Here is a 9333-nt window from a genome sequence, read left to right on the forward strand (position 1 = left end):
TAATTCATCCATTGTCATAAAAAAAACAGTGTGAACCTCTTAATCTGGTAAATAAAACAGCAGCACTAAGTTCTTGTGGTGAATGATTAATCTGGTGGAGTTTTATTCTTATTATTTGTCGTCAAAGAGATTAGCAGGCTGCGTCATGATTGCGTGCTGATGTGTTTGCACAGTGAGACTGCTCAGTTGTCAAAAACAAAAATGTGAACCTCTTAAGAAGCAGGTCAGCGTTGCATAAAACATGCCTTGACTGGATTGAGTTCACGCAGTCACTGATTAGCAGCCAGTTGTTTGTAACACTTTGCAGTGCAGTTTAAGTTGTGGAATCAACTCCAAGTGGTCCTCTTATAACCTTGCTCTGGGAAAATTCATTTAATGTCAGATCTTAATCCAGCATCGGCATATGAAAAACAAAACAGTGTTTGTGTTTCAGAAAAGACACTCGTGGACATTTTTATCTCTTGTTCAATAAATAACAAGCAAATAAACGTGTTAAACGAACTCCATGAGAAAGGCATACTTTTAAAATTGAGTATGATAAATTAAAAATGGCAGCACCACCAGCACATGTACAGCCCCTGGCTGATTATTGCTGTAAATCATAAGGCCACGTTATTCAAGATTATTATTATTTTTTGTTTTTTTTGCTCAGTCTGAATGTTACAGAGACATTTTGCAAAAAAAAAACTCAGACCGGAGATTTTTTTCTTTTTCATTTCTACCAAGGAAGTTCATTCCCATCCCAGCTATATGCCTTGCCAGTCTTATCGATACTCAGTCTATCAATGATGCTCATCAGATAGTTCACAGATAGCTGTGCGTCAAACAGCTTGTCTTGGGGAACGTTCTTGTGATACGGCCGGGAGAGGTCTGTATTGACTGTTCCTGGATGCAGGGAGACGCACACCACCTGCAAACATTTGACACACATTGTCAGTAAAACGTGCACAGATTGGAACCATGAGCTTATAGACATGCAGAAGGAAATACAGTATGAATGGTTATGTGACGGCGACGCTTAAACCAACTTTGGGTCGACTGCGGCCCAGTTCGATGGACAAGTTCCTGGTAGCCATGTTAAGAGCTGCTTTAGACATTCTGTAGCTGTACCAGCCACCAAGACCTGACAGGAAGAGAAAAGGGCAGAATGAACCACAAGTTAATTATATTAATTACATAAACACCAATACTTATATTTTCTTTGATGATAGCAATCTGTAAATAAATCAAACACCAACCGTTGTCGCCGATGGATCCCACTTTGGCTGTGATGTTGACGACGACGCCACTGTGCTGCTTGGCCTTCTCTGCAGGCTGCTGACCAAAGCCGCCACCACCTTTCTGCAGGAGGGGGGCAAAGTGTTTCGCCATAATCAGCGGACCCACTGTGTTGGTAGTCAGCGTGGATATGATGCCCTGAAATGAAACAATCACAGAAGATCAGTTCATAATCTATGTTTTTGTTGATGGTGCTGGATGTTTGAATGTAATAGTAGACCGTTAAAACGGCATTGAGAGTACACGTAATTCATTTCCTCACTCATTTGAAGAAACTGACTGAGGTCTGAACACAGACTTTGCTCAATCTGAGTTTAAGAAACACTCAGTGGTTATAAAAAAAAATAAATGTATAGTTTAAACATGATTAGGGGAACAAGCCCAATGTGTAAAATGTATTTCATAACCCTCCACATGTCAATGCCACAGTAACAGTGTGCTTTACCTGAGCAGACACATCTCTCAGGCTCGTCTCGCCTTTCCCAGATGGATGAAGCATCGCCGAGGAGTTGACGAGCAGGTCCAGCCGACCGAAGCTCTCCTTAACTCGAGCCGCAGCCGATCGGACGTCCTCCTCTCGGTCCACATCCAGCCGGAGAACAGTCACTCTGCCCGGGTGTTGCTCGGCCACACGCCGCAGCTCGGTCGCACCATCCGGGCTCCGGCATGTCGCTATCACCGCTGCTGGGTTCTTATTTCTCAGGATGTGTTTGCAGAATTCCAGCCCCAGTCCTCTGCTGGCTCCTTGAATGAGTGCGATGGGGGCCGCCATGACCGTCAACTCTTACGTATAGCATGGGACTGTGGCGGAGAGCGTTTGATACCTTGACGTACACACTAGACCCGTCGTAAAGTTGACAATTGAGGCTGATGTGGCAAACAGCTGTGAACATAAATTACGTTAGGCGGCCATTCAGATGTATGTGTCCAAATTATTTTAAATTTACTTCTGCCAAAGAGAGTTTCAAAGTAACAAAATAGATGTTTGAGGAAGGGGAAGACATACATAACGACGTATCGTGAACGCACCATGTTTCAAAACAAGTCCAGTATGGCCTCTGTAGGTCATTTTTGGTGGCGCTTACACAACCCGGCAAATCAGTAAAGTTGTTCTTTCGTCTTTCTATCGTCAGCCAGTTCCTTATCGAGGTGGCTGTCGATCTGCTTTCGAAAGAGATGCCTCATCATCTAATCATTTATTTAGACAAATGATCGTAAATTAGTATCTAGAATTTTTCAATAAATAAACATTTGCAGTTGTCATTGCGAGTATGCAATGAAACATATGCTATTTGTACCTTGTCGTAAGGTTTATTCCTGTAAATATTTGTTTTTCTACAAAGAAAAAAAAAAAAAAAAAAAAAAAACTACAGCATCGTCCTCCTGTCCAGTAGATGGCAACATGTGATTTGAGAAACAATGATACAGGAAGGAAGTATGTTTCCAGATTTACGTAGAGCGGAGACAAATCACAAAAATACTTAAATGTTTACATTTCGTATTAGAATTAAACTGAAAAAACAACGTACATCCTAGAAATTTCTCATTGAAAAGAAAATTACTAAAAAAAATAACTAAATAATAATAATAATAATAAAAAAAATTCAAGTCAAAAATCTGGACGTCGAAATGTTGCCTAGCGACCAGAGGAAGAGTAGCGTCAGCTAGCTCATAGCTGCCGCTAGCCGGCGGTGTGGAAGATGAGCTAGTTTAGTCTTGTGTATGAATGTATTTCTGCTCCATCGGAGTTTAGATGCCACCAAAAAGAAAAGGACCCCTCCAACTTGTTCACGCTGAAGTCAACGAAATTAATAAACAGGTCTGCTAACGAATTATAATGTAACACATCTTCCGGTGGTGTTGAAATGACTGCTTTTCAGATTCGCCAAGTTAGCTGTTATTATATGTATAGATGTTAATGTAAATGGTGTCAAGTATACTAGTGCTGCTGCAATCTGATAGAATTCAGACGATTTAGCCACTGGACTGTGTTGATCTGCCTTCCCTGATTCAGGTTGACAGTTTGAAGAAGGACGTACCAAGTCAGGATGGCTCATCTGAGGAGGCACTTAGGAAGTAAGAAACGGCTGTGTATCCTCGACAAGTTTTGCTAGAACATTTCCAGAATAACTTAGAAAAACCTGTGAATATATGGGCATGGGTTTTCATTCCCTCCCTCTATATATTTATTTCTAAGTTAAGTTGCATTTAACTGTGTGCAATTGTTTTCTGAAGTCACACATTTATGTTTGATTGTAGTTTACGGTCACGCTTTCTCATCGCAAACAGATGTCAAGAGCTACAGATGTTGGCGCAGAAGACACAAAAGACCCTAGTGAAACTTACCAAGGTTTGGGATATGCTGTCAAAACATCCTGCATGTTATTGAATTGTGATCATGCACAAATTATTATTATTATTATTATTTTTTTTTAATTTCTGGGAAAAAGTAATTTGTTAATTAGTCGTAAATGTTTCACAAAACCTCACTTTTGTGCCTTAAAAAAATTAAGCACAATATTTAATAAACATTTCAATGTCTGATTTCAAGGCTGATGAGCCGGCTCCAGTCGGTAACTATGACCTGAGGAAACAGGAGGAGGAGAGACGACTACACAATGTGCTGGAGCGACTCAACACACTGTTTCTGGAGCTCTCGCCACCGGGACCGAGTTCTGCTGCAGGGTCAGTCGACCAGGTGTGAACCTGGAAAAAAGGGAAATGCAATCATAATAACAGCACTGATGATGCTTTAAATCCCCAGCGACCATTCAAAGGAAGACAGTAAGGATGACGAGGATGACGACGATGATGACGACGACGACGATGAGGATGACGACGATGATGAGGATGATGAGGATGATGAGGATGACGATGGCAAAGACAGTGACATTGACCATGTTGCTGGTGATAAGAAACCTCCCTCTCAGTCGGACCGGCGCATCTACACAGTCCTCAGTGAATTTAAAGGGGAGCAGGAGGGAGATCTGTCCGTGCAGGTGAACTGGACCGCTGGGAGTCTGATCACAGGCCAACAAGCAAACTGTGCTCTGAGTATTCTGTGTGCTAATTTAAGTTTGTTATGAGTGACATCTTTTCTTACCTTTCAGAGAGGGGACATCGTGAGGATCAGCAGGAAGGCTGCAGACGGATGGTGGCTGGCTGAGGACAGTAAAGGCAACAGAGGAGTCGTCCCAAAGACCTACCTGAAGGTTTATATTCAATCTTAACCTAGTCGCATGCATGTTAATAAAGCACATGAAAAAGGGAATCAGAAGCAGTTCAGCTCAATGTGTTTGATTTCCAGGCCGGCTCAGGCGTCGATGGTGACGACGATGATACAGGTGATAATGAGGATGACCAAGACGACTCGGAGGAGGAAGAGCAAGATGGTGAAAAACTGACGAATGGGACAAACAGGTTTGACATGTTTACCTTTGTCTTTTAGCCTATGTCTTTTAGCTTTTGTAGATTTCACCCTGTAGCTGCCTCTGGCCACGATAGTCCTACTTTTCTCTTTTTTTAAAAAATAAAAAAATAATAATTTTAGTTCTACTTTTTTATGTCCATAATAGGACCTCTAATTGGGATTCTGTCAAGAAAGCTCTGACGGAGGTAAACAATATGACGCAACTTAAATACTGCTCTATGCTTGAAAACAGCTGCTGTTGTTTGTAATGTTACCACAATTCACTGTGTGTGTGTGTGTGTGTGTGTGTGTGTGTGCGTGTGTGTGTGTGCGTGTGTGTGTGTGCGTGTGTGTGTGTGCGTGTGTGCGTGTGCGTGTGTGCGTGTGTGTGTGTGCGTGTGCGTGTGTGTGTGTGTGTGCGTGTGTGTGTGTGCGTGCGTGTGTGTGTGTGTGTGTGTGTGTGTGTGTGTGTCAGATTGATACGACAGATGTGTTGTCTGCCATGGGAGCCATACCTTCTGGATTCAGACCATCAACTCTGAATAAACTGCTTGTGGAGGAAGGTCATTATACAAGCACACACACACAGACACACACACACACACACACACCACTCAATACTCAATTTTCACGTTAAAACATTTGCTATTATGATAACCTCACCTGTGTCTTTTCTAGGTGTAACATACAGAGGGAGTCACTATGTTCAGCCGGAGCTCAGCCAATCACAGCTCTCCTTCAGCGACCTCTTCCTGGATGCAGACACAGGCAGGGTGAGTCACGCTGTTCCTCCCAAACCCCAGACTGCTGAAGCTGCTGAAGCTGCAGAGCAGCAGCTCATGAAGGAGGCTCCTCTGTCTTGCAGGTCCGTGCTCGAGAGGTCAGGACGTGCGTCTGCTTCAGTCTGTGGGGCTGCAGAATGATTCCGACGCCAGGTGTCGGGGTCCAGGTCCTCAGCAGACACATTCGCCTCTGTGCCTCGGATGGAACGCAGGTAATTCCCTTCATTCCCACTTCTTCTTTTATTCAGTTTAGAGGATTTTTTTTGGTCTATATTTGTGTCTTGTTTTATTAAATAAGCTGTAGTTTTATTCCAGGTTTTGAGCAACATCCACACAGTGAGGGCAACCTATAACTCCAAGAACTCCAAGACCTGGAGCTTCTCCCCAAAGGTATCTCAGCACATTTCTAGTTGTCTCTGAAACCTGAAAAATAGAAGAAAAAATATTGAACTCAGCGTCTTTTTCTGTGTGTTGTCTCCAGATGACGGGCATCCTGCCTGCCCTCCTGGACGGGGACTGTTTCCTGCGCTGCAACTCCGCATCTCCCAATCTTGGCATCCTCTTCGAACTGGGAGTCACGTTCATACGAAATGTAATGACAAACGCCTGCATGCAGGCAAAGCGAGAGATGGAAGTGAGAGATTTACAGTCAAAAAGCAAACAAAGTGTGTTCTTATTAGTCCACAGGTGAGAAAGGAGACCTGAGCTGCGGCTGGGCTTTCCTCAGGCTGACTGATGACTCTGGAAATCCTCTACCCAACAGGTGCACGCACACAAACACACACAGACAAACAGAATGTGCACCCATATTTTTGTTTTTTTTTAATTCCCAAAACTAGTGAAGACTCATTTTATAAGAGGTGATCATAAGATTTATTTGGATTGTGTAAATCTGCATTAATTAGTTCAAACTGCAGTCAAATTAATGTGTGTGTGTGTGTGTGTGTGTGTGTGTGTGTGTGTGTGTGTGTGTGTGTGTGTGTGTGTGTGTGTGTGTGTGTGTGTGTGTGTAGAACCTACGAGCTGCTGGTCAATGGTGGAACTCCCTATGAGAAGGACGTGGCAGTGGAGGCATCAGTCACAAGAGAATGTATGAAGCAGACAGTAGCAAACAAACAAACAAGAAAAAAAATTATTTCAACCATTTTTTGAAACATTTTCAATTACGGGATGGATTTAATTGAATGTGACCTGGTTTTCTGTTTTATTGCTATTCAGCTCCGACTGGCGTTTTCCAGCAGATGCTCCACGCCAGGCGGCAGCCCAAACTCGTCGTCAAATTAAGGTCGACCAGCAACCGCACCAGAACACAGCTGAGGTGGGAGCGTTTCTCATATTCATCCCATCCCCGTAATTCAAACGCTAAAGGAACTCAGCGGGATGGAGATTATTTTGCCGATAGAAAATACACAGAAATCCAGCAGTGGCTCAGCTTGTTTCCTCCTCCTCAGCCTCCTCCCAGACACTCTGCTGCACTCGCTGAGCTGCGTCCACCTGCTGGCGCTGCACAGGCAGCTGCTGGCAGACTCACTGCTGATGGACAGGCCCACCATGCAGAGCGCAGGTCACACACACACACACACACACACACAAACTGGGGGCCTTCATTGGTCAGTGGCACTGTAAATGAGACGTCTCTCTGATATTTCAGATCTGATATGTCACCCCGTCCTCTCCACCTTCCCGCTGCTGCTGGACCAGCCGGACCTGCTGGATGCTCTCAGGGTCTGCGTCGCTGCCTTAAGCTCCCAATAATGGACCGTTATATAGATAACGCTGCATTGTTGCTCTGAAGCCTAAATAATGATCCCTTGATCCCCTCCCTCTTTCAGACTGCCTGGCTGGATGCAGAGATCAGCATGAGCAAAGCGCAGAAGGTGGGCGTGCACGTGCAGTATGAGATTGGAACAATAGGGGGTGCTGGCGGCCCAGTGAACCCTGCCGTCTGCCCTCCTCAGCGCAGTGAAGGTCACCTCCATCAGTGTTTCCCTTCTCCCTGTGTGTCTGCAGAAGGACTTTACCCACCTGAAGCAGGAGTTCATCAAAGTCTACATGTCGTCCGTCTACTTCCTGCTGCACTCGCCCTCGCTGCCGGGCCACCGCTGGGCCGACCCCTCCGCCGAGGAGCAGCGGGGCCGAGTCATCTTCGCCACCCTCAGCTCTCTCAAGCAGGCTCAGAGCGCCGGCGGCCAGTCTGCTGGGCCGGAGGTCTTCGTGGAGCCCACGCATCAGCATCTCGCCTTCGACGTCTCAGAGTTGACCTTTGACCTCCTCGGAGTGGCACGGTGACACGCGTAGAGGAGGGAGAGGAGGAGGACGAGTGCAATGTTTAGTAAACTTTAAAGGATGGAGACATGGCTCCAGGAAAGAGAAGAAACTACACATCTATTTATCTACACTTGTAATAGTTTGCATTGTTAGAAAACAACAAATAATCGTAGTCAAAGCTAAATTGTGGCATCTGTCACTTATCTTCACCGATGGGACACATTCTCCTGGTTTTGGAAACAAAGATGCTGTTTAAAAAGGAAAAAAAAGAAGAAGAAAGTAATGTGACAGGAAATAAAGTTAAAGTCAAAGAGATGCCAACGCAACACCAACACCCTGAATGCAGTAGATGCAGTAGATGCCCAGTGTAGTTGAGCACTGGAATCACTGAACTCACTCTTAAAAAACATTTATCCACCATCATGATATCATGTGGCCTCTCTGGTGTTTGAGCAGCGCTGTTAGCTTAGCTGTCTGTTGCCAAATGTTTCTGCTGTATTTTTGAAAAAAAAAAAAAAAAAAAAAAAAAATCAAAATAATGAAAAAATAAAGATGCTTTTATCATGTATTCACATCTATTGTTGTTTGTTTGCTCTCCTGAATGTGACTGGTCACTGAGCCGTCCCACATGTCCCCACCTGTTAGTTCAACACTGGTTCTGTGTGTGTCTGTGTGTGTCCGTGTGTGTGTGTAGTGTAAGGTTACAGGACTGCGGAGTTAATAATTAGGCCACTGCAGTCTTTCTTTTTTTTTTTTAGCCGGCTATAAAAGGAGAGCAGCGGGACTGTGACTCAGTCTGTGTGCTGAGACGCTGCATCACTGCAGGTGACAAACTCCAAGCTGCATGTTGTGAGTGGAGGCATTCTGAGCAGTGGGAACATAAGATTAAAGGAACTCAGCCAGTTAATTTCACAGAAATAAAATTAGACAATCTAATTAATATGATAATAAATAAGCGTGACGAGAGGCTAATATAGATTCTGGATATGTTTAATTAAAAAAAATAATTAAATAGACGCAGGTCTTCTCTCTCAGAAGGTTCCAATTCACCACATAGAGATAAAATAGTGTCAGTCTCAATGGAAATACACCAAGGCATTGATTGTTCAAGGTAAAGAAGACTAGCCCGTGAGCGTCAACGCTAGCGTTCCCTCTTTAACTTTAAGAGTGACTTTTCACATCCTCCATAATATCAACGTTTACACGTGAACCTGAGACAAAAGAACCCTGCTGACTTCAACGCCTCGGCGTCGAAATGCCCACTGCTTGTTCCAAGCGTGTTTGTGCAGTCTGGGTCGCACTGTTTGTCCGTGAATAATCACAATCCTGTAGTTCCACATTCCAGCGTGCGCTGCCATGGCGATGGCGCCTGTGGCGACCGGAGAGCCTTGTTTATTGTTGGTAATCAGAGGAGTGGAGTGGGAATAACTGCAGGCCGGGATGAAGTCAAGGAACTGTTGGTTCCGCAAATGGCAATATAGTGCAAAATTCAACTGGAATAACACTCTGATTTCCAAAAACAATTATGTGTGCTTGTAAGTATGTATGTATATATACACATATATGCACAGTATATATGTATATATATAGAGTAAG

The 9333-nt window shown here is 44.1% G+C and overlaps 2 protein-coding genes across 2 annotated transcripts; one reads left to right on the forward strand and one right to left on the reverse strand.

Annotated features, from left to right (window-relative positions):
* Positions 1-361: 361 nt before the first annotated feature.
* LOC142901469 (C-signal) lies at positions 362-2206 on the reverse strand. Its single transcript, XM_076045992.1, has 4 exons — positions 1724-2206; positions 1239-1416; positions 1029-1123; positions 362-910 (listed from the first exon to the last, which is right to left on the reverse strand). Exons 1-4 carry the CDS (start codon positions 2048-2050, stop codon positions 719-721), a joined length of 792 nt encoding a protein of 263 aa, XP_075902107.1. The 5' UTR covers positions 2051-2206; the 3' UTR covers positions 362-718.
* A 673-nt stretch (positions 2207-2879) lies between these two features.
* nphp1 (nephronophthisis 1) lies at positions 2880-8303 on the forward strand. The gene is made up of 20 exons (XM_076045989.1): positions 2880-3097; positions 3293-3354; positions 3568-3628; positions 3830-3963; positions 4043-4277; positions 4389-4490; positions 4586-4698; positions 4854-4893; positions 5163-5250; positions 5366-5460; positions 5553-5681; positions 5785-5859; positions 5951-6061; positions 6150-6232; positions 6483-6559; positions 6688-6787; positions 6921-7033; positions 7121-7194; positions 7302-7346; positions 7480-8303. Exons 1-20 carry the CDS (start codon positions 3032-3034, stop codon positions 7756-7758), a joined length of 2082 nt encoding a protein of 693 aa, XP_075902104.1. The 5' UTR covers positions 2880-3031; the 3' UTR covers positions 7759-8303.
* The last annotated feature ends 1030 nt before the right edge of the window (positions 8304-9333 follow it).

Source organism: Nelusetta ayraudi, unplaced genomic scaffold, assembly GCF_046127955.1.
Source record: "Nelusetta ayraudi isolate G7.1 ecotype Tasmania unplaced genomic scaffold, CSIRO-AGI_Nayr_v1 ptg000089l, whole genome shotgun sequence".
Taxonomy (NCBI): domain Eukaryota; kingdom Metazoa; phylum Chordata; class Actinopteri; order Tetraodontiformes; family Monacanthidae; genus Nelusetta; species Nelusetta ayraudi.